Source organism: Erinaceus europaeus, chromosome 12 (assembly GCF_950295315.1).
Source record: "Erinaceus europaeus chromosome 12, mEriEur2.1, whole genome shotgun sequence".
NCBI classification, from domain to species: Eukaryota; Metazoa; Chordata; class Mammalia; order Eulipotyphla; family Erinaceidae; genus Erinaceus; species Erinaceus europaeus.
The window spans coordinates 66,182,547-66,208,312 of record NC_080173.1 but is presented as its reverse complement, the minus strand read 5'-3'; the positions used below and the strand labels follow the sequence as shown (position 1 = coordinate 66,208,312).

The 25,766-nt window shown below is 41.8% G+C and overlaps 1 protein-coding gene and 1 pseudogene across 2 annotated transcripts in view; both read right to left on the bottom strand.

The window, feature by feature from the left end:
• BRIP1 (BRCA1 interacting helicase 1) overlaps positions 1-23,632 on the bottom strand; it is a 144,166-nt gene extending 120,534 nt beyond the window's left edge. For both annotated transcript variants that reach the window (XM_007531479.2, XM_060203874.1), the window contains exons 1-6: positions 23,580-23,632; positions 19,133-19,255; positions 15,348-15,459; positions 12,044-12,217; positions 9,502-9,629; positions 3,662-3,781 (exon numbers count right to left, since the gene is read on the bottom strand). In XM_007531479.2, the coding sequence (XP_007531541.2) occupies positions 3,662-3,781; positions 9,502-9,629; positions 12,044-12,217; positions 15,348-15,459; positions 19,133-19,225 (627 nt within the window). In that variant the 5' untranslated portion in view covers positions 19,226-19,255; positions 23,580-23,632. The remainder of the gene's footprint in view (positions 1-3,661; positions 3,782-9,501; positions 9,630-12,043; positions 12,218-15,347; positions 15,460-19,132; positions 19,256-23,579) is intronic.
• LOC103120985 (large ribosomal subunit protein eL32-like) lies at positions 7,042-8,725 on the bottom strand (annotated as a pseudogene).
• Positions 23,633-25,766: the final 2,134 nt, after the last annotated feature.

Below are 25,766 nucleotides of genomic sequence, written 5' to 3'. Positions count from 1 at the left end.
TAGGGCAACAAAAGGGAATAAATAAATATTTTAAAAAATTTTTAAAAAGAGGGAGTCGGGCGGTAGCGCAGCAGGTTAAGCGCAGGTGGTGCAAAGTGCAAGGACCAGCATAAGGATCCCAGTTCGAGCCCCCGGCTCCCCACCAGCAGAGGGAGTCACTTCACAGGCAGTGAAGCAGGTCTGCAGGTGTCTATCTTTCTCTCCCCCCTCTGTCTTCCCCTCCTCTCTCTATTTCTCTCTGCCCTATCCAACAACACTGACATCAATAACAACAATAATAACCACAACAATAAAACAGCAAGAGCAACAAAAGGGAATAAATAAATAAATATTTTTTTTTAAATGTTTTAAAAGAATTTGCAATAAATATTAACTCACCTGAAACTGTATCACCTATGTGAATCGATGATTCTAAAGTACTTAGAAGGCAGGAAAGACAACATTGATCATGCAAAAAACTTACTTGCCTGAGGTTCCAAGCTCACAGGTTCAATCCCTTGCACCACCATAAGCCAGAGCTGAGTGGTGCTCTGGAAAAAGAAAGAAGAAGGAAGGAAGGAAGGAAGGAAGGAAGGAAGGAAGGAAGGAAGGAAGGAAGGAAGGGAGGGAGGGAGGGAGGGAGGGAGGGAGGGAAGGGTAGAAAGCCCATGCATCAACAACTGTTCTGAAAGCCACTCGATAAAGTGATAAAAAAAGAGAAAAAGACTAAAGTTCTTAGAAGAGCTTCAGTACTATCATGCATCATATCATTATATAAGCAGTTTTGTCAAATAAAAGGAAATCTCTCAGAAAAAGAAGTGTGTCAAATAAAAAGGAAAAAAATGGAGCAGTAAATGAAGAGTTGGACTTTTTTTTTTTTTTTTTTTTTTTGCCTCCAGGGTTATCGCTGGGGCTCGGTGCCTGCACCATGAATCCACTGCTCCTGGAGGCCATTTTCCCCATTTTGTTGCCCTTGTTAAGAGTTGGACTCTTACGAGGTCTCAAGGTAGATCCTCAGCACTGCCTGTGCCAGTGATGCTCTGGTTCTCTCTTCTTTCCCTCCCCCAACCTCCTGCCTTTTTTAGACAGTAAATCTTTTTTTTTTTCTTTAAGTAAATCAAAACCAGTAAAAATAGCTCATTAGGAAGGTACCTGTGCACAACCCAGGTACACCACACAGGACCACTACAGCAGTGGGGGAAGCTTTGGTGCCAGACTCTTTCTCCCTCTGTCTCTGTTTCTCTCTGTCTCTCTCTCCAGAAAAGTCAGTCCAGAGTGGTACTGCCTGAGCAGTGACAAAGAAAGAAATAGGCGCTCGGGCGGTGGTGCGATGGGTTAAGCGCACATAAAACAAAGTGCAAGGACCTGCTCAAGGATCCTGGTTTGAGCACCTGGCTCCCCACCTTCAGGGGGGTCGCTTCACAAGCAGTAAAGTAGGTCTGCAGATGTCTGTCTTTCTCCCTCTCTATCTCCCCTCCCCTCTCAATTTCTCTCTGTCCTATCCAAAAAGAAAAAAAAATAAATAAAATAAAAATTTTTAAAAAAAGAAAGAAAACTATGAGGAAATGAATTATAAACACCTAAAATACTTTTTAAAGGGGGATGAGAGAAAAAAAAAAGAGGAAAGAATGAGATGAAAGGAAGAGAGTTTAGAATAAAGGGGTTTGAAAGAAAGTCTAAAGTTCTGCACATCAATACTTTATCTGAAGGTCAACAGCGCACTCTGCTGGACCCACTTCTCTTCTACATATGAAGCAGAAATAATAAATTAAAATTAATAACTGACACTGCTACATTAAACCAAAGTATTACTTTTATAATAATATACATAAAATTTAACTATTAATTTTTATAATAACCTTATTTTTTTGGTAACCTTGGTTTACAAGACTAGAAACACTTTTGAAGTATTTAGAAATACTTTACATTTTTTTTAATTTAATAATGATCAACAAGACCCTAGGAGAAGAGGGATACAATTCCACACAGTTCCCACCACTAGAGCTCTGCATCCCACCCCTCCACTGGAAGCTTGGCTGAATATGGTGTTCATGGGAATAAAAGAGCAGAGAGAGCTGCAAAGAGTGAAGTCAGGAGGGATCTGCAGATCAGAAAACTGTCAAGCTCAAAATGGTATATGTTCAGTTTTTAAAAAGTCCATTGAAAGCTCAAATTCTACCAGGTTGACTTTGTTTACTGTCAAGAATTAGCATAGTAGAGGCCAGGTGGTGGTGCACCTGGCTGAGTGCACATGCTACAATGCACAAGGACCTGAGTTCAAGCCCCAGGTCTCCAGCTGCTGGGGGAAAACTTCATTAGCAGTGAAACATGCTGGAGGGGTCATCGTCTCTTTCTCTCCCTCTTTCTCCACACCCCCCTCCGCGCCTCTCTCTCTCTCTCCCACTTCCCTCTCAATTTCTCTGTCTCTATTCAATAAATACATACATACATACATATATATATATATATATATATATATTCCCCCACCAGAGCACTACTTAGCTCAGACATGAGCTCTGCATAACCAATATGCTATCTCCCCTCCCCACGTCTCATTTTATTTTATACCATTATGCTATCTACCCCTACCCAACATAAAAGTGTTTAAAGAAAAAAGAATCAGCACAGTTATGTCTCATTCTTTCAAGGAAGAAAAATATTCTAAGGGGAGCCGGGAAGTAGTAGCACAAAGGGTTAAGTGCAGGTGGCACAAAGTGCAAGGACCAGCATAAGGATCCCGGTTCAAGCCCCCGGCTCCCCACCTGCAGGAGACGCATTTCACAGGTGGTGAAGCAGGTCTGCAGGTGTCTATCTTTCTCTCTCCCCTCTGTCTTCCCCTCCTCTCTCGACTTCTCTCTGTCCTATCCAACAATGACGACATCAATAACAACAATAACTAAAACAATAAAGCAAGGGCAACAAAAGGGTATAAATAAATATTTTTTAAAAAAGAAAGAAAAATGCTCTAAGATAAAAAGTTATCTCTTCAGCTCACAATCCAAATTATCCTTCAAGTGCTTTTTCCCAAGACAATGAATGATCCTACTCCAGTATACAAAATGGCTTGTGGGTACACAAAATGTTAAGATATCTCAAAGTCTAAGATTTAAAAAGACTAGTAATCTTTACAACTTTTAAACCACATTTTAACCTTTGCCTCATCTTGGATAGAGCCTGAAGGAATCATGTGAAGTGAGATAAGCCAAAAAAATATAAATAAATAAATAAATATCTGATGGCCTCATTCAGAAGCAGAACTTAACAAACAAGGGCAGAAAGGGAAACCACAAAGTAAAATTTGGACTGAGTTTGGTAAAGATGGCAGGAAGGGGGTCATGGGGAGGGGCTCTAGGATGCTGGTACATGATGGTAGGTTTGGACCTAAGTTGGAGGTGAGAATGTTTTGCAGATACCTAAAATGGGGAGATGAGAAATAGTATTCATGTGTCAACAAGTTTACTATAAATCACTAACCACCACACACACACACCCATAAAGATAAAAAAAAAAAAAGGCACAAGTATATGGTTTCTCAATTAGTAAGAGAAATATAACAGCAGTCAAGAATTCAAAGTTGTTCCTACTGTTCTTTGCAGCATTGTCCTATTCTTCCTCACTTTTCAAAAATGGATTTTAAAATTCAAATTTTTCTTCTTTAAACTGAACGAGAATAAATACATACATGTTGTGGAGAAAAGGAGTCTACTTTTCCTAATGGAGAGTTGAGTTTTGTGGCCTTTCCTGAGGAAACTTTTGCATCCAAATGGTGTACATCTTTTTCAAAACAATGGCGTTTTCTAACCTGCGAATAAAGAATCAAAATGAAGTTTAACATAAAGTAAAAGTGGGGGGGGGATGATAGAACACCCAGGTAAGAACACATATCACCATGCACAAGGACCTAGGTTGGACCCCCACTCCCCACCTACAGAAGGAATGCTTCAAGAGTCAAGGACTGCCACCTCTCCAGATTCAAAGGAGGTCTCGAAACTTTACATCAGGCTCCACCTGACGCTGTTGACTGGCTACGGAAGAAGGGCAAACGCTAGAAGAAGTGGTGAAGCTGGTCTGCAGATGTCTTTCTCCACCATTCTCTATCTCCCCCCCCCCTCAATTTCTCTCTGTCCAAATAAAAATAGAAAGAAAAAAGAATGCGGAGGGGATGGGATATGGTGATGGGGAGGGGATGGGATACGAAGATTGGGTGGCAGGAATTGTGTGGAATTGTACCTCCCCATCCTATGATTTTGCTAATGTCTCCTTTCTTAAATAAATAAATAAAAATTAAAAAAGAAAAAAAAAAGAGGAAAAAATGGCCGCCAGAGCAGTGGATTCACAGTGTAGGAACTGACCAGCAATAACCCTGGAGACTTTATTTATTTATAAGTAAATAAATAAAGTAAAAGTGTGAACAGGACAGTTGTTCTCCCAAGATTATATATATATATATAATTAGTTAGTTATAATATGGGTGAAAGTTCCCTTGGATAGTGTGCTGTTTTGTCATATAGGTGACGGAAGTTCGAACTCAGCCCCCACCACACTGAAGGAAGCTTCAGTATTGTGAGGTCTCTCTCTCTACTTATCTTAAAAATGAATAATAAACAGAGATAGACAAAATAGCTATAATGTATGCTTTCAAAAGGGTTAATACCAAATGATCTCACTCACAGATGGGCTCTAAGAAACAAAGCAAAGGACAATACAATACAGGGTGAATTCTCTATAGACTTGTCTGAAGCAGCATACTCAGGGACTCAGAAAGAATAAGGGAGAACGGGAGTCGGGCTGTAGTACAGCAGGTTAAGCGCACATGGCGCAAAGTGCAAGGACCGGATCAAGGATCCCGGTTCAAGCCCCGGCTCCCCACCTGCAAGGGGGTCACTTCACAGCGGTGAAGCAGGTCTGCAGGTGTCTATCTTTCTCTCCCCCTCTCTGTCTTCCCCCTCTCTCCATTTCTCTCTGTCCTATCCAACAACAACAACAACAATAAAACAACAAGGGCAACAAAAGGGAATAAATAAAATAAATATTTTAAAAAACCGTTTAAAAAAAAAAAAGAATAAGGGAGAGCTACTAAGGGGAAGTTGGGGATCTAAATCCCTAGGGCGGAATAAGATGAAGGTTTGATTGAGGGTGAAATATACAGATACTGGGCTGGCAAAATAGCTCACTTGGATAGTGTACTGCTTTGCCAAGTTTGAGCATACTCCCCACCCTCCCCACAGTACTGAAAAAAGTGTCAGTGTGGTCTCTCCCATTCCTTCCCCCTCTCTTTAAGAAAAAAAAAGTATATATATATTTACACCAGGAAGTGGCATAGTGGACAAAGCACTGGGCTCTTCTCTTGAGTTCGACCTCCAGCATCAAATATACCAGAGAGGTCTCTGGTTCTATCTCCCCCCGCTTTTTTTTAATTTGTTTTGTTTTACTTATTTATTATTGGATAGAGACAGAGAAATTGAGAGGGAAGGGGGAGACAGAGAGGGAGAGAGAGGCAGAGAGACACTTGTAGCCCTATTTCACCACTCATGAAGCCTTCCCCTGCAGGTGGAGACCAGGGGCTTGAACCTGGGTCCTTGTGTGCACTATGATGTGAGCACTTAACCAAGTATGCCACCACCTGGCCCCCTTCTCTCTACCTTTCTTCCTCTTTCTTTAAAAAGAAAAAATGTTGCTCAACAAATTGTTTGGCTTTGTATGTTAACTCTCTTTTCAATCACCAGGTTCCAGATGCCACCAGGATGCTGGCTAGGCTTCCCTGGATTGAAGACCCCACCAATGTGTCCTGGAGCTCAGCTTCCCCAGAGACACACCTTACTAGGGAAAGAGAGAGGCAGACTGGGAGTATGGACCGACCAGTCAACGCCCATGTTCAGCGGGGAAGCAATTACAGAAGCCAGACCCTCTACCTTCTGCAACCCTCAACGACCCTGGGTCCATGCTCCCAGAGGGCTAGAGAATGGGAAGGCTATCATGGGAGAGGGTGGGTTATGGGGATTGGGTGGTGGGAATTGTGTGGAGTTGTACCCCTCCTACCTTATGCTTTTGTTCACTAATCCTTTCTTAAATTAAAAATTTAAATAAATAAAAAAAAAAAAAAAGAAAAGAAAAAATGGTGGGGGGGGGGGGATAAAGACAAATATGACCACTAAGAGCAGTGGAATCGTAGGCACCAGGTCCTAGAGATAACCCTCGTGACAGCGTGACAGTAAAATATAAATAAACAAATATCAGTTGGGTCAGCAAAATAGTTTACATTGATAGTACACTTCTGTGCTGTGTGTGTTACCCAGGTTTGAACCCAACTCTCAGCTCAGTGAAGAAAGCTTTGGTACTGTGGTCTTTCTCTTTTTTTTTTTTTTTTTTGGCCTCCAGGGTTATATCCCTGGGGCATGGTGCCAGCATTATAAATCCACTGCTACTGGGGGGCTATTTTTTTTCCTCCATTTTTTTTTTTAATTGGATAGGACAGAGAGAAATTGAGAGGGGTGGGGAGATAGAAAGACAGAGAGGCAGAGACGCCATCAGACCTGTCTCACCCGCTTATGAAGCATACCCCTGCAGGTGGGGGCTGCTGTAGTCTCTTTCATTCTCTATCTCCGCCTGTCTCTGTCTCCACCTATAAAAATAAATAAAAGGACCAGGCAGGTGGCACACCTGGCTGAGCGCACACGCTACAATGCACAATGACCTGGCTCCAAGCCCCCAGTCCTCACCTACAGGGGAAAAGCCTCATGAACAGTGCTATCGGTGTCTCTTTGTCTCTCCTTCTCTACCTCACCCTCCCCTCTTGATTTCTGTCTCTATCCAATAAATAAGTTAAATTTTAAAATATTAAAAATAAATCCTTTTTAAAAGATTATTTCTAGCTAGCAATAATCAAATAATTTTAAAACCACACAGACTTTACAAGACTAAAGTGAAATAAAACATGGTAATCTCTTAAATTCTAACCAAAATAACTTTAATTACTTATATCTTAGAATTACAGTATTTATGAAATGATCTTCCCATTAAATAGCCCCATATAAGGACATTAAGATTTATAGCAAAGTCCAACTACATAAAAAGTAACTTTAGCTCATTCTAAATTGGAAAAAATTAAAATATTAAATGTAAATACTCATGACTTCCTACATAACAGAATAAGTTGCTTTATTGTTCAATTCATTTTATTTATCTAGTTATTTTTTACCAGAGCACTGCTCACTTCCAGGACATGGAGTTACTGGCAGTTAAACTGGGGGTCTCTGGTGCCTCAGGCATGAAAGTCTATTTGAGTAAACCACTGTGCTATTTCCTCTGGTCCAACCATTATTATTTAGTAGATATTTGGCAATACAAGTTGTATTTAATGAAATTGATTTTATAAACAGTATTTTTTCTTTCTATAGTCCCTATGGTTTTTTCTACTTGCCAAAAACCTAAAATCTATTTGCTTAAATTATAATTTGGGAGAGGAGGTTTTCTTGTGATAATTTCATTACTACCAAAAAAAAGAAATAAAATCAAATGAGGCCAGGGAACACATGTAATATGTAGAGCCTTGGCCTCATAAAACCCAACTCTTGTTGTGAAGGGGGAGTTTCTGTAGATTCACACTTCATTTGTAATTGGTGCCTTTCCAAAAAAATAAACTAGTTCATTCTCTTTCTAAAAACCAGAATTGTGTATATGTGTGTGGTCCATAAAGTAGCACAGTGGATAAAGCACTGGACTCTTAAGCATGAGGTCCCAAGTTTGATCCATGGCTGGCAGCACATGTACAGAGTGATGGTCTGCTTCCCTATCTCTCCCTCTTTTTACTGGTGGTTCTGTGGTTTATTAACAAGACAAAATGCGGGGGTTGGGCGGTAGGCAAGTGGGTTGATTGCACATGGCATGAAGTGCAAAGATGGGCTAGGGATCCTGCTTCAAGCCCCTGGCTCCCCACCTGCAGGGGGGTCGCTTCACAGGTGGTGAAGCAGGTCCGCAGATGTCTATCTTTCTCTCCCCCTCTCTGTCTCCCCTCCTCTCTCTATTTTTCTCTGTCCTATCTAACAACAACGACATCAGTAACAATGATAACCACAACAAGGATAAAACAACAAGGGCAACAAAAGGAAAAAAAAAAAATAGCCTCTAGGAGCTGTGGATTCATGGTGCAGGCAATAACCCTGGAGGCAAAAAAAGAAAAAAAGACAAGCTGCGTGGGTGGCGGCTCTTTCTCTTCACTGTACAGCCTGGCTTTGGGCTTGGTGACCCGATGGCTAGAGGGGCTGCCCGCTCTACAATGGCTCTGCAGTTCTTGGAGAAGACATTGTGGGCTATCTCCACAACGCAGGACTCGTTGCGCATGAGCAGCACCTGGGGCTCCCTGACTGTGCACCAGGAACTTGCGAAAGCCTCTGGGCAGCATGTGCTTGGTCTTCCTGCTGCTCGCATAGCCGATGCTGGACATCAGGATCTGCCCCTTGAACCCGCGCATACTGCTGTCAGTGCTCCTGGGCTTCCTCCAGTTCCTCTTGATCTTAACATAGTGGTCTGACTGGTGCCTGATGAACTTCTTGGTCCACTTCTTGATGATCTTGGGCTTTACTAGGGGTTTGAGGACCGCCATGACACCAAGCAGCAGATGGCTGCCACCTCCGTAGGCAGCACTGAGCAAGAGAATCTATGTGTGTGTGTGTGTGTGTGTGTGTGTGTGTGTGTGTTTTAAGTTATTTATTTTGGATAAAGACAGAGAAAGTAGGAACAAAGGGGAAATCAGAGAAGGAGATAGAGACACCTGCAGCACTGCTACACCACTTGTAAAGCTTTCCCCCTGTAGATGGGGACTAGGAGTTTGAACCCAGGTCCTTGTGTACTGTAACATGAGCACTCTACTGGGTGTGCTACCATCCAGACCCCCCCTCTTATGTCGCTCATTAAAATAAAATCTCTAGGGAGTCTGGTGGTAGTGCAGCGGATTCATCGCAGGTGGCCCGAAGCACATGGACTGGCTTAAGGATCCGGTTTGAGCCCCTAGTTCCCCACCTGCAGGGGAGTCGCTTCACAGGCAGTGAAGCAGGTCTGCAGGTGTCTATCTTTCTCTCCTCCTCTCTGTCTTCCCCTTCTCTCCTTATTTCTCTCTGTCCTATCCAACAATGACGACAACAATAATAACTACAACAATAAAACAACAAGGGCAACAAAAGGGAATAAATAAATAAATAAAATCTCTAAATGAAGATAAATAGAAACCAGGTTTTCAGTACTGAAGTAACTATATTACCAATATTATATACCTTTAATATTTTACCATCAAATTTCTCATATATAAGAAAGCACATGGTCTCTCTCACTTGAATACATGTTTCATGAATAATGTATTATAATTCCTTTATAATGATAACTATGCAAAATGAAGTTACAATTACTTACCATTTAATTAATGTCTGACATGACTTAATAATCTCTAAAGTACCACTGAAAACTTGACTGACACCTATGTTGCTCAGTTCAAACAGGATTATTTCAATGCCAATAAACTCTGCCTACCTGCTGTGTTGTTTCTAAAGGTCGAATTCTTTTCTTCTCTACTTGAAAATCATCACTTCCATCTCCGTATATGAATGATTGCTTCTTAGCAGAGAGCTTTGCAGCCAGTGTAGTTTTCTCAGGAGAAGCTTATAGAAGGAGTCAGAAAAATTAACATAACATCCTTGAGAAATTTTTTTGAAGAAAATTAGATTCAAGATGTAAAACATCTCTAAAAATTTCATAACATAGTTGAAAATATAAGATGCCAGGTATGCTTAAGAGCACTTTTCTACTAACTCAGTATAACAAAAATACAGAGAACATTTTATGAGCAATGTTTTCCACAAGAAAGTTCAATATTGATTTTTTTTAATAATTTCATGATTTTGTAGACCACTTCCAATAATATGGTTTAAGAACTCAAAGTAGGGTCAGTAAGACAGCTTATCTGAATAGTGTGCCTGTTTTGCCATGCACCTGACCCAGGTTCAAGCCTGGTGCCCAGTGACTGGGAAGCTTCAGTGCTGTCATGTCTCTCTGTCTGTCTGCCTCTCTCTCTTTTACTTATTTTACTTATTCATTTAACTTTTTAGTTAAAGTCAGAGAAAAAGTGAAAGATATCCGACACAAAGTTTCTTTCAGTGCACCCGTGGCCACCAGGCTTGAATTTGGGTTGAACACATGGCAAAGCAACACATTACCCAAATGAGCTATTTCAACAGTCCCTGTCTCTTTTCTACCTGAAAAAGTCAGCCTGGAGCAGTAAAGCCCTGACAACAACAACAACAACAAAAATTATCAAAATGCAACGCTGGGGTGTGAGTAGATAGCATAATGGTTATGCAAAGAGACTCACATGCCTTAGGCTCAAAAGTCCCAGGTTCAACCCCCTGCACCACTATAAATCAGAACTGAGCAGTGCTCTGGTAAGAAGAAGAAAAATAAATACAACCTTTCTAATTTCTCCTTATCCTAACAACCCTCAATATTGCTAAAGGGCAAATTGCAAATTGTGAATACATATACACACAATATATATACATATTATACTTTTGGTCTATTTTAACCAGAACAGTTCTCAGCTCTGGCTTATGGTAGTGTGAGGGTTTGAACCTAGGACCTCAGGCATTACAACCGTTTGCATAACCATTATGTTATCACTGCATCCCCTCTTCTTCCTTGAAAGCTTTCCTATTCTTTATACCTTTGAGAGTATGGACCCAGGATCATTGTGGGGTACAGAAGGGGGAAGGTCTGGCTTCTGTAACTGCTTCCCTATTGGCAGGTCAATCCATACTCCCATTATTTATTTTATTTTAATGTAAGGAAGAGATACAGAGAAAAAGAATGTACTGCTCAACTGTGACTTATGACAGCACGAGGGATTGAACCTTGGACCTTGGGAGCCTAGGGCAGGAAAGACTATTGAATAACCATTAAGCTGTCTCCCCACTGCCTTACTCATGTGCTTTATTTTACTTTATTTCTCTTTTTTCAGGGGAGAGTGAGTGATAATTCTTTAAAGAAAGATGATTTCACCCTTAATTTAAATGTCCAGCTGAGAAGCAATTACAGAAGCCAGACCTTCCACCTTCTGCACCCAATAATGATCTCTTGTTCATACTCCCAGAGGGATGAAAAATAGGGAAGCTATCAAGGGAGGGGATGGGATATGGAACTCTGAGGGTGGGAATTGTGTGGAAATGTACCCCTCTTATCCTATGGACTTATGATCATTTTTAATTTTTTTTTTTAAAAAGATACTGTTTAGACTTAAAGGCAATCAAGACAGATTACTTTCTCCCTGTCAGTGGCTTTTAAGAAAATAATTTTTAAAAAAAAAGGAAAGGGGAGTCGGGCTGTAGCGCAGTGGGTTAAGCGCAGGTGGCGCAAAGCACAAGGACTAGCATAAGGATCCTAGTTCGAACCCCGGCTCCCCACCTGCAGGGGAGTCGCTTCACAGGCGGTGAAGCAGGTCTGCAGGTGTCTATCTTTCTCTCCCCCTCTCTGTCTTCCCTCCTCTCTCCATTTCTCTCTGTCCTATCCAACAATGACAACAACAATAATAACTACAACAATGAAACAACAAGGGCAACAAAAGGGAATAAATAAATAAAATAAATATTTAAAAAAATGAATAAAAAAAAAGGAAGGAAAAGCATAAATGAAAGCAGGATAGAAGCTTTTACATGCATGCTTTAAACAAGAGAGCAGTATGAACTAAAGAGAATCAAAAGGCAATGGAGAAATAAAGAGCAAACACATCAACATAGTTTCCTAGGTTTCTGACATATGCCAATCCTTTCCATAGTGTGAAAAATAAAGAAATTTTAAAAAATAATAATGTCATAACAAATTTAGCACATTTCTTTAAATCCACTAAGGACAATTAAATGGAAAAAAAAAAGAAGAAGAACAATTAGGGGCCAGGTGGTGGCATGCCTGGTTAAGCGCACTGTCCAATGTAAAACATTAATAAAATAAAAAAAATAGTTCACATAACAGCAACAACTAAGACTCCTACCACAAATAACAATACATCCTCGTAAAGTAAAATCACCTTGACAAGCTGATGAAGTGTCGTTTCTTCCACGAGGAGGTGTACTTGGACTGTTGAAATGATGTGAAGTTCCTTGGTTTACATCATTGTTTGTGAAATTCTTGGAATGGCACATACAACAACATGACAATGGCACTTCACCTTTTTTACTTAAGCTGTCATCCAATGGGGTGGCTTAAAAAAAAAAGGCTCTATTCATTATATCTTTGTATAAGATACAGAGTGAGCAACCATCCTATTTTACCCAGGAGCAGAAAATTTCCTAAGATAGCAGATATTCCGTATTAACACCTAGGAAATCCTGGCAATTCTGGATATTAAATCACCCTATCTGCAGTATCAAACTGGCACAGAAGACAAACACACAGAAACAGATATGTTATTAACAATACACAAAAATTGGGGGGGCAGGTGGTGGTGCACCTGGTTGATTGCACATGTTACAATGCGCAAAAACCCAGGTCTGTCTCCCCAGGGCCCCACCTGCAGGGGGAAAGCTTTGAAAGTGGTGAAGTGCTGTTACAGGTGTCTCTCTGTCTCTCTCTCTATGACCGCTTCCTCCTTGATTTCTGTCTCTATCCAATAAACAAATAAAAATAATAGAAAAAAATTTAAAAACAATATATAAAAATCTAATAACAGTCAAACAAATAATAAAGTCACAATCACTAGTCTTCCTTCATCATGGATTAAGAGCCACCATCCTCTGGACACCCCGGCACTCCCTCCAAAAGAGGTCTTTTTTTTTTATTATTGGTTAAAGAGTCAGAAATCGAGGAGGGGGAGTTAGGGAGAAAAAGAGACAGAGAGACACCTGCAGCCCTGCTTCACCACTCACAAAGCTTTCCCCCTGCAGATAGGGACTGGGGGCTTGAACCCGGGTTCTTGTGCACTGTAATATGTGCGCTCAACCAGGTGCACCACCACCCAGCCCCAGAACAGGTCACTTTTAATCACTAAAGGGATTACAGAATTCTAAGAGGTCTATGATTGAGCCTACATTATACAAACAAACAATTCCAAGATACTTAAATTAAAAAGTTGAATTATTTCATTTCTAAAAAATATTTACTTATTATATGAATGACAGGGAAGAGAAAGGGAGACAGAGGTCAGACAATCAACTCTGCCATATGAAATGCCAGAAATCAAAACCACAACTTCGGGGTGGGGCGGTGGCGTAGTGGCTTAAGCGCATGTGGCGCAAAGCGCAAGGACCGGCATAAGGATCACGGTTGGAGCCCCAGGCTCCCCACCTGCAGGGGAGTCGCTTCACAGGCGGTGGAGCAGGTCTGTAGGTGTCTTTCTCTCCCCCTCTGTCTTCCCCCCCCCCATTTCTCTCTGTCCTATCCAACAATGAACAACATCAACAATGGCAATAATAATAACCACAACGAGGCTACAACAACAAAGGCAACAAAAGGGGGGAAAAATGGCCTCCAGGAACGGTGGATTCATGGTGCAGGCACCGAGCCCCAGCAATAACCCTGGAGGGGAAAAAAAAAAAAAAACCACCACAACTTCAAGCTTGGAAATCCAGATAGCCTACATTATGCTATCTCCTGGGCCACAGTTTATTTTATTTTCTATACCTAGTACTGACACTGAGTTTGCATCTCTGTAACATATAGTAATACTAGTAGTTTCCAACATCTCCTATTATTTATAAATGATAAAGTTACTGACATAAAGCTTTATTTTTTCACCCGAAGATTAACATCAATAAAAGAAAAAAATAGACCAGCAAAAGCTTTATTAAGTTTCCCTTTTAATACAATCTTTTTTTTTTTTTTAAACCAGAGCACTGCTCAGCTCTGGCTTAAAGTGGTGGTAAACATATACATAGAGGGCTAGACCTCTAACAGTCCCCTATTTCCACTGTCACTGGTCATCTCCATCAAGAACAACATAGTGAACCCTCTTGTGGATCTTTACAAGACCTTGCCCTCAGTGTGGATCAACAATGGTAGAGCCTGCCCCACTCTCAGAAGGGAGGTTGGTTCAACATACTCTGTTTTTAACCAGAGCACTGCTCAGCTCCAGTTTGTGGTGTTGTTTATGGAACTGAACCTGGGACCTGAACAAGTAGGCATGAATAAATTGCTGTGGCATCAAAAGGAAGGGGAAAAAAATCATGTTTAAAATTATTTTAGGGCCAGGCAGTGCTGTACCTTGTTAAGTGCACACATTACAGTGCACAAGGACCCAGGTTCAAGCCCTCAATCCCCATCTGCAGGGGGAAGCTTCACAATTGGCAAAGCAGGGCTGAGGGTGTCTTTCTGTCTCTCTCCCTCTCTATTTCCCTCTCAATTTCTCTGTCTCTATCCAGTAATAAATAAATAAAAATATTTTTAAAATTACTTTAATTAGTGTATTGCACCAAATATTCTGGGGTGCAGGGGAGAGATCAGGCCCTGGAACATGATGGCAGAGGAGGCCCTACTGGGGCTGAATTGTTATGTGGAAATCCAGGAAATGTTACGCATATACAAACTATTGTATTTTACTGTCGATGTAAACCATTAATCCCCCAAAATTTTTTAATTATTTTAAGATAATAGTGGGGCTTATGGTGGGGCAGGGGTAGACAGCATAATGGTTATGCAAAGAGAATCTCACGTCTGAGGCTCCAAAGTCCCAGGTTCAATCCCCCGCAATACCATAAGCCAGAGCTGATCAGTGCTCCACTTAAAAAAAATCAGGGCCAGGCAGTAGCATACCTGGCTGAGCGCATGTTACAATACTTAAGAGTCCAGGGCCAAACCCACACCCACCTATAGGGAAGAAGCTACATAAACAATGAAACAGGGCTACAAGTATCTCTCTTTCTCCCTCTCTATCTCTCCCTACCTTCTCAATTTCTGGCTGTCTCTATCCAATAAATCAAGAAAATAATAAAAATTAAATATATAAAATTTAAAAATAATTATAAAAAATAAACATGCTCCTTTTTTGTTTGTTTGGGCTTTTTGCCTCCAGGGTTATTGCTGGTGCTTGTTGCCTGTACTATGAATCCACTGTTCCTGGAGGCCATTTTTTTCCCCATTTTGTTGTTGGATAGGACAGAGAGAAATCGAGAGAGTAGGGGAAGACACAGAGAGGAAGAGAAAGACACCTGCAGACCTGCTTCACCACTTGTGAAGCGACCCCATCCCCTAGCTGGGGGCTCGAACCGGGATCCTTTTGCAGGTTCTTAGGTTTCACACTATGTGCGTTTAACCGGTGCTCTACCGTCCGGCCCCCCATACACATGCTTTTTTTTCAGGTACTAATAAAGAACAGAAATTAACAGTCAAATACTTACCATTAAGAGATTGCTGCCACGCTAAAGCAGAACAAAGTAAGGCTAAGCTTTTCCCACTTCCCGTCGGACTCTCCAACAAACAATGCTGCTTACAGTTTAATCCTCTGATGATCTATGGGCACAAAACACAATTTTTTAAAAAATCAACAAACCATTTTTATTTTGCCTCTAGGGTTATCACTGGGGCTCAATGCCTGCTCTATGAATCCACTGCTCCAGAAGGCCTTCTTTTTTTTTTACCCTTTTGTTGCCTTGTTGTTCGCCGTTGCTATTTTTATTACTGTTGTTATTGAAGTTGTTGTTGGATAGAACAGAGAGAAATAAAAACACCTGCAGACCTGCTTCACCACTTGTGAAGCAACTCCCCCCTGCAGGTGGGAAGCAGGGGGCTTGAACTGGGATCCTTATGCCAGTCCTTGCGCTTTGTGCCACGTGTGCTTAACCCGCTGCACTACCGCCCAGCCCCCAACAAACCATTTTCTTTTTTCTTTTAATTTTATTTATTTTTTTAAATTTTATTTATTCCCTTTTGTTTCCCTTGTTGTTTTATTATTGTAGTTATCGTTGTTGTTATTATTTTTTCTTATTAATATTTATTTATTCCCTTTTGTTGCCCTTGCTGTTTTATTGTTGTAGTTATTATTGTTGTTACTGATGTCGACGTTTTTGGACAGAACAGAGAGAGAAATGGAGAGAGGAGGGGAAGACAGAGAGGGGGAGAGAAAGACAGACACCTGCATACCTGCTTCACTGCCTGTGAAGCGACTCCCCTGAAAGTGGGGAGCCCGGGGCTCCAACTGGGATCCTTACGCCAGTCCTTGTGTTTTGCACCACGTGCACTTAACCCACTGAACTACCACCTGACTCCCACAAACCATTTTCTTAACCAGAGTCACTCTCCACCCATAACAATGAGAGATGAGGTTGCATTTTTGGGAAACACGGCAATAGCAGGGCTAACTAGTATTTCATTACATTTAAATTTAAGTGTTATATACCTACCCCTAAAATGTGGACTATCAAGCACAAAGTTAAAGAGCAGTTTGTACCTTAAATATGCAGTCTACAAAACTAGAATACAATAATATCTTTAATTAAAATTTAATGGGGGAGTGCTGTTAGTGGTAGTACGAATTGCTAACAACCACACTCTGTACAGAAATTAAAAACTTCTAGTGAAACTGAAGCTACCCAACTCCAGCTATTTTAGCCTTGTTTATTTTTACCAGAGCACTGCACAGTTCTATCTTATGGTGGTGCAGAAGATTAAATCTGGGCCCTTTAGTGACATGGGCATGAAAGTCTTTTTGCATAACAACTATGCTATTTCCCTTGCCCCTTCAGTCCTTAGTTACATACCCAAAATATATATCCAAAACTTTTCTCAGATGACCACAGGAAAGCACACAAAGTATAGTTCCTATCAGCATTGTTTATAACTGCAAAAAAAGTAAAAACTAAATACACACAAAGCCTAAGTGCCCACCAATGGGGAAATGAACAAATAAAGTACTGGTATATTCATACAAATGAATCCTTTATAATCATTAAAAATGGATTAAACAACAGGGTTACATCTTAGAGATAACATTACCCAAAAACAAAACAAACAAAAAAAAACAATGTGGTCCGGCACATGGCACAGTGGATAAAGCGCTTGACTCTCAAGCGTGAGGTCCTGGGTTCAAGCCCCAGCAGCACATGTACCAGTGGGATGTCTGGTTCTTTCTCTCTCTCCTCCCATCTTTCTCATCAATCAATAAATAAAATCTTTAAAAAAATTAAGTTCTACAGGTAGTGTTTCACATTGTGCAAAGTTTATAAATATGTAAAATATGCTATTGTTCATAGACACATATACATGCATATTCATGTATATGTATAAAAACATGATTGTAAAGAATCAGAACTCAGGATACTAGTAATTTTTGTAAGTATTTTTTACTTTTTTTTTTACTTTTTTATTTTATTTATTCCCTTTTGTTGCCCTTGTTTTTTTTTTTTTTATTGTTGTAGTTATTATTGTTGTTGTCGTCACTGTTGGATAGGACAGAGAGAAATGGAGAGAGCAGGGGAAGACAGAGAGGAGGAGAGAAAGACAGACACCTGCAGACCTGCTTCAACGCCTGTGAAGCGACTCCCCTGCAGATGGGGAGCCGGGGGCTCAAACCGGGATCCTTATGCCAGTCCTTGTGCTTTGTGCCACCTGCGCTTAACCCGCTGCGCTACAGCCCAACTCCCAGGATACTAGTAATTAATTCCCACCACCAGAACTCCATATCCCATCCTCTCCCCTGATAGCTTTCCTATTCTTTAACCCTCTGGGAATATGGACCCAAGGTCACTGTGGGTTGCAGAAGGTGGAAGGTTTGGCTTCTATAATGGCTTCCCTGCTGAACATGGGCATTGACAGGTCGATCCATACTCCCAACCTGTCTCTCCCTTTCCCTAGTGGGGCAGGGCTCTGAGGAAGCGGGGCTCACATTGGTGAGGTCATCTGCATGTGTGTCTATCTGAATGAAAGAAAAAATAATGTCCAAAGACATGAAATCACCCATGCATGAGGTCCTAGTCCCACAGGGGAACAAAGAAAAAAGTTAAAGCAATTCAGTAAATAAAAATTCCAAATACAATTGTACACGAGTATATTTTTCAAACTGCTTTCCTCTGCCCCCTAATAACAGACATATTCAGTTTAGAAGAGGCCAGTATTATCTTCCCAAGGTTAGATGTTGTTTAATGAACCCAGCATATATGTATCTTTATTTTTTAATATTTTATTTATTTTAATGAATGCTCTGGTTTATGATGGTGTTGGGATGGAACCTGAGATCTCAGTGCCTGAGGCATGAAAACAACTATGCTTTCTCCCCAGACCCACATTTTAATTTTTTTTAAATATCTGTTTACTTATCATTTATTGGATAGAGAGAAACTGAGTGGGAGGGGGGGGAGACAGACACCTACCTACAGCACTGTGTCACCACTTGTGCAGTAGGGACGAGGGGATTAAACTTAGATCCCTGAACAGGGTAACAAGTGTGTTCAATCAGAAGTACCATCGACTGGCTCCACCCCGCCCCCACATTTTTAAATTTTAAGGATGTATTTGTTTATTATGAAAGAGAAAAGAGCGCCACTCATATAGTAGTGCAGAAGGCTGAACCTGTGGTTTCTGCGGTCTCAGGCATGCGAATTTGTGCTCTAACAGTCTGAGCCTGCCAGCCTCCAGAAAAAAAATGTTTATAGACTTATTTTATCACATATGAGAGAGAGTTTCACACAAGACAGAGAGGAGAGAAAAATCATAGCACCCCTCTGGTACAAGGATCAAACCAGAAACTTGAGTGATTTAAGTCAATTTCTCTACCAGTCGAGTTATTTCTCAGGTTGCCCAGCAAATATTTTTTTTTATTTATTTATTCCCTTTTGTTGCCCTTGTTGTTTTATTGTTGTAGTTATTATTGTTGTTGTCATTGTTGGATAGGACAGAGAGAAATGGAGAGAGGAGGGGAAGACAGAGAGGAGGCGAGAAAGATAGACACCTGCAGATCTGCTTCACTGCCTGTGAAGCGACTCCCCTGCAGGTGGGGAGCCGGGGTTCGAACTGGGATCCTTATGCAGGTCCTTGTGCTTTGAGCCACCTGCGCTTAACCCGCTGCGCTACAGCCCGACTCCCCCCAGCAAATATTTTTAATCTACTTTCTATGTGAGAAAATGAACCTTATGAGTTATTGCACCTGTCTCTTAATAACAAATTAAAATAACTGCCGAAAAATACTTACAGAATTCATCATAGCAAGCTGTGATGGGTAGGCTTTACAAGGAAAGCTAATCTTCACCCCACCAATTGTATATTCAGACCATCTGGAAGACATTCTGATCTCTTCTTTACTTCAGATTCCTAACTGCAATAGAAGTCAAAATCCATATAAAACAATGCAAGAAAACCAGATCCTAAAAACTAGGATAGACATCTATAAATAAACATTAGAATTAACAAATGGAAACAAAATAATTCCTAAGTCTTGCAAGTTGCAGTGGTTGAAAGAAAGTCTGGGAATCTGGACATGATTAGAATCTGGAATGCAAATTGTATCTCTAGGGGCTGGATGGTGGTGCACCTGGTGAGCGCACATGTCACAATGTGCAGGAACCCAGGTTCGAGCCCCCAGTCCCCACCTGCAGGGAAAAGCTTTGCAAGTGGTGCAGCAGTATTGCAGGTGTCTCTCTCACCCTCTCTATCACCCACTTCCCTCTCGATTTCTGGCTGTCTCTCTCCAATAAATAAATAAAAATAATTTTTAAAAATTTCAATTGTATTTCTATTCTGCCTTGCATTTAGTTGTATGGCTCTGGGCAAGTTTCATCTTGAGGCTTCAGTATCCTTATCGTAAAAATAAAGATAATAATAATAGTATTGGGGTCCAGGCGGTAACACAGCAGGTTAAGCGCACATGGCACGAAGCGCAAGAACCATTATAAGGATCCAAATTTGAACCCCCAGCTAACCCCCTGCAGGGGGAGTCGCTTCACAAGCGGTGAAGCAGGTCTGCAGGTGTCTGTCTTTCTCTGCCCCTGTCTTCCCCTCCTCTCTCCATTTCTCTCTGTCTTATCCAACAACAATAGCAATGACAAGAATAACAAGGGCAACAACAACAACAACAAAAATAGGAAAAATGGCCTCCAGGATCAGTGGAGGCACTGAGCCCCAGGAGGCAAAAAAAAAAAAAAAAAATTAAATATATTAATAATATTCACTTCATAAGATTGGTGGTTTTTTTTTTATTATTGGATAGAGATAGCCAGAGGAAGGGGGAGATAGAGTGATAGACACCTGCAGGGAGCCAGATGGTGGTGCACCTGGTTAAGCACTCACATTACAGTGAGCAAGGACTCAGGTTCAAACCCCTGATCCCAGGGGTAGGGCGGTAGCGCAGCATGTTAAGCACACATGATGCAAAGCGCAAGGACCAGCTTAAGGATCCTGGTTGGAGTCCCCGACTCCCCACCTGCAGGGAGGTTGCTTCACAAGTGGTGAAGCTGGTCTGCAGGTGTCATTCTCCCCCTGTCTTCCCCTCCCCTTTCCATTTCTCTCTGTCCTAACCAACAACAACAATAAAACAAGGGCAACAAAAGGGTATAAGTAAATATTTAAAAAGAGAGAAAGAGAGAGAGAGACCTGCAGCATTGTTTCACCACTCATGAAACTTTCCCCCTGAAGATGGGGACCAGGGACTTGAACGCCCATCCTTGCACATTGTAACATATGCATGGAACCAATTGAGCCAACACACCCAGTCCAGGATTGGTGTCAGGATTAAGTGAAATAGACTAAGAAGAAGACAGATTCCAGGTGGCAGAGCACACACATAACCAGGCTCAAGTCCTGTGGTCCCACCTACAGGACTTCTCTCTCCTCTCTCTCTCCTCCTCCTCCCTTCCTCCCTGCCACCCTCCCTATCTCTCTGACCCTCTCTCACAAAAAAAAAGGAAAAAAGGATATAATGCATGCTCAATTAAACTTGAATTCTCATCATTTAAATCAACCGAAATCAAACTAGTTACAAAAACTTTACGGCCACTATGTAGGATCACAGTATAATTCTCCTCCTCATCTACACTTTCCTCTTTCCTTCCTACAATCATCCAGTTCAAAGGAAAAGTTATATAGTGAAAAATTAAGTACAGGTTCTAGATTCTGACAACCACTCAGATACTACCTTGTACATATCTCTTCAAATCCTTATACCAAGATCCTAGTATGTAATCATCCCTAATTGAAAAGAGAAAATACCTAGGCCTAGAGTATGTATCCAATAATTGTTATCTAAAGGTCAGAGAATAGGCGTGAACTTTGGAGTAAGGCAAGTCTAAATGTGAATTTCACTATGTGAATCATGTAACCTCTCAGAGCCTATTTCTTCATCTACTATGATGGTCTGGGAGCTGGTGCAGTGGAGAAAGCATTGGATTCTCAACCATGAGGTCCTGAGTACCAGCACATGTGCCAGAATGATGTCTGGTTCTCATCCCCCCTACCATCTTCTTCATGAACAAGTAGAATTTTTAGGAGAGAGACTACTACCTATCTGAAAGATGTTTCTTAAGAAACTTAAACAGGCACAAAGATTAAGGTAATGTACACAATGTACCTGAACTCTAAAATCTGACACAGAAATTAATTTATTTCAATTGCCACCTCCTCTAAACCACCTTTTCTTAGCCTAGGACTCAGATGTAATTCTGAAACTGATGTCTTAACACTTCATGCAGAAACACACAGCTGTGCCTTTTCTGAAGAGAAAGCTCCTAACTCAACCACATAAATCCTAAAAAAAGAAAAGAGTTGAAAACTGAATGCTGGGAGGAAGGCTATACACACTTATCAATAGTTGTAACAATGAGGGGGAAAAAATATTCAATCTGAGAGTTGAAAAATGGCTAAAAGCACAATAGATTATGAAAATAATATAATATTTTTAAAAGCTTTTTTTAATATTTATTTATTCCCTTTTGTTGCCCTAGTTGTTTTATTGTTGTTGTTGTTATTGATGCCATTGTTGTTGGATAGAACAGAGAGAAATGGAGAGGGGAAGGGAAGACAGAAAGGGGGAGAAAAAGACACCTGCAGACCTGATTCACCGCCTCTGAAGGGACTCCCCTGCAGGTGGGGAGCCGGGGACTCGAACTAGGATCCCATACCGGTCCTTGCGCTTAGCGCCACATGCGCTACACCCCACTCCCACCAATAATATAACCTTAACCATGGTTTATGGGCCCCCCCAAAAAAAAACAATATTTAAAACCACTATTCTAAGGTACTTTTCAGTTCTAGCTAAAATCCATATAAAAACAATGCAAGGAAACCACGTTATGAAAGCTAGAACAGACATCTACAAATAAAAAATAGAATTAACAAACAGAAACAAAAAAAAGGAAGAAAAAAATTGGAAACAAAATAATTCTCAAGTCTTGCAAGTTGCAGTGGTTAAAAGAAAGTCTGGGAATCTGGACATGATTAGGATCTGGAATGTATATTGTATCTCTAGGGGCAGGATGGTGGTGCGCCGGGTTGAGAACACATGTTACAATGTGCAAGAATCCAGGTTCGAGCCCCTAGTCACCACCGGCAGAGAAAAGCTTTGCGACTGGTGAAGTAGTGTTGCAGGTGTCTCTCTCGCCCTATCACCCACTTCCCTCTCGATTTCTGGCTGTCTCCAATAAATGTATAAAGATAACTTTAAAAAAATTTAAATTGTATTTCTAGTGGGCCTTGCACTTAGTTGTATGACTCTGGGGAAGTTTCCTCTTAAGGCCTCAGTATCCTTATCGTAAAAATTCTGTGCTTCTATCTACGAAGCTCTGTGAATGGTCAAGAGGACTGCTTTAACTGAACCAACCATTCACTCCCAAAATTCAATATTCCCAGTGGGTAGCCACACACGCCCACCACACACCCAGGAAGGGCTAAAGGCCCCAACACACACACAACACAATCACCACCACCACCACCCCAGCACTAAAGCTCCCCAGCTACCGCCCCCTTCAGGTAGGAAGTGTGTGTGTGTGTGTGTGTGTGTGTACACACATACACCACCCAGGAAGGGCTAAAGGTCCCAACACACACACACACACACTCACCACCACCACCCCCCACACACACACACTCACCACCACCAACCCCCCACACACACACACTCACCACCACCACACACACACACACACACACTCACCACCACCACCACCCCACATACACACACGCACACACACACACTCACCACCACCACCACCACCAACACACACACTCACCACCACCACCACCCTCCCAAGCACTCCAAACACTAAAGGTCCCTAGCTGCCGCCCCCTTGAGGCAGGAGGTGAAGGAGCTCCCAGGAGTTGAAGGCAGGCTGCCTGGCTCACGGTTTTCTCCCTCCCGCCTCGCTCCACCCGCGCGGAGCTGCGATGCCAAAGCTACTGAGATTCATCCAAACACCCACGGGCCGGCCAGGCAGCCCCGGGAAGGCTTCACGGCCTCCTCAGGAGACACACTGGCCTGTTCTGAAGAAAACCAAAGCAACGCTAACTGAGCTCCGACTCAGAAAGGGGAAGGGAACGAAACTGATTATTTAAAGCAAACAAACCCAGGTGCCACCGAGGGGAGGAGGGATGAGGGGCTTTTCCCCCGACTGCTATACCCCGGCCCAGTGGCCAAACCCCAGGCGCTTTACCCTCTCGCTCCAGCTCTCATCAGTCCCGGATTCCACTCTCAGGACGAATTCCCGCCTCCCACCCCCTCGACCACAACATCCAATCGTGGGGCGAGCTCCGACAGCCAACCACGGAAGACCATTCATCAGACAACCAATCCTGACTCAAGGCTGGAGAGTGAGAATTCTGGTACCCAATGGAAGCCATCGCAATCAGAATAGACCCAAGGCGCTTGGCGGAACCGGAAAGCTAGAATGAGAGCAAACGAAAGTGCTTCTGTGTTTTGCTATATATATATAATATTTTTTTATTTGTTTCTTTATTTATTAGGTAGACAGAAAGAAACTGAGAGGGATGGGGAAGATATCGGAGAAGAGACACGGAGAAAAACCTACTTCACTGCTTCATCACTTGAGAAGCTTTCCCCTGGTGGGGAGGGGCCGGGAGCTTGAACTTTGATCCTTGCACCTTGTAGCAAGTGCGCTCAACCGGGTGCGCCACCTGTTTGACTTTTGTGATTCGTGATTTGACCTGTGCATCGGTTCCTCTAGAGAACTTGAAAATTCAAAGTATCATTCATAAGAGCTGTAGACCTACATAGAGAAAATATTCTTGGAAGCTTACCGAATTATGTGAGTGTTCATTCACCAGTGTCAATTTGCATTCTCAAGGTTTACGGTAGCCAGGATATCAAAAGACAGAGGTGGAAATTACCAGACTGTTGAGACAAAGTAGGCGAAAAATTGGTGACCATTGATACTCCAGGGTATCCCAGACCCCGAACTCAACCAGAGGAACGCTCTAGTGCTATCCATCACTGACCCGTGATCTTTCCAGCTAAGATCTTATAATTTCTGAAAGGCCAATCATAACCTGGCCAAATTTTCCGTTTCTTTCTTAAGATGCTACCTAGCCTAAACTTGACTCTAACACTAGTGTGCCACTTCGTGCCTGAGACACCAAAGGTCCCAGGTTCAATCCCCCAGCGCCATCATAAGCTAGAGTTGAGCAGTGCTCTGATAAATAAAATACATACTAGTGTACTCAAAAGTCAAAACCTTAGTTTCTTAAATTCAAGTAGTTATTTTAGGAAAGAGCAGCAAGGAGATGAGCTGGTTTGTTACCCTTGCAGTTTTACCAAATCTGAAAATGGCAGACTTGTCATAAGAATTCTGCCTTTAGTGGTCCAGGAGGTGGCGCAAGTGGATAAAGCATCACTCTAAAGCATGAGGTCCTGAGTTCAATCCCCAGCTGCATATGTACCAGGGTGATGCCTGGTTCTTCCTCTCTCCTCCTATGTTTCTCACTAATAAATAAATAAAATCTTTAAAAGAATAAAAAATAATTCTACCTTTTAAAAAATTTTACTTATAAAAAGGAAACAAAACAAACAAAAAAAAAAACTGGCAAAAACCATAGAATAAGAGGGGTATAACTCCACACAATTCCCACCACCAGAACTCCGTATCCCCTCCCCTCCCTGATAGCTTTCCTATTCTTTACTCCTCTGGGAGCATGGACCCAGGGTCATTATGGGATGCAGAAGGTGGAAGGTCTGGCTTCTGTAATTGCTTCCCTGCTAAAGATGGGCGTTGGCAGGTCAATCCATACTCCCAGCCTGTTTCTCTCTTTCCCTAGTGGGGCTGGGTTCTGGGGAAGCAGGGATCCAGGACACATTGGTGGGGTTGTCTGTCCAGGGAAGTCTGGTTGGCATCATGGTAGCATCTTCTTCTTCTAGCGTTTGCCTATGGTAGCATCTGGAACCTGGTGGCTGAAAAAAAGTTAACATACAGAGCCACAAAAAACTGTTAACTAATCATGAACCTAAAGACTGTAAAAGTTCAGATGAAGAGTTGGGGGGGTCTCCGTTTTGTAGATAGTAGGCCTATTTTAGTTATATTCCAAAGAGCCTATGACTATACCAGTTTTTTTTTTTTTTTTCCCTGAGCCTGACATCTGATATGCAGGTTGATCTAAGTTATTGTCTGGGGAGATGATGTCATGGCTGGAAAAAAGACTGGATCAGGGAAGAGAATAGCTCCCAAATATGGGAAAGGTGTATAAATATTGTTGACTGTAAACCCCATCGATTTGATCTGATTCGGGGCCCATATTCAGCTGAGGAGCCTGTGTGACCTCTGTATCCCTATAGATCTGAGCTCAAATTCTGAGGCCATGAGTAGGAACATTCCGAGCTGCCCCAATTT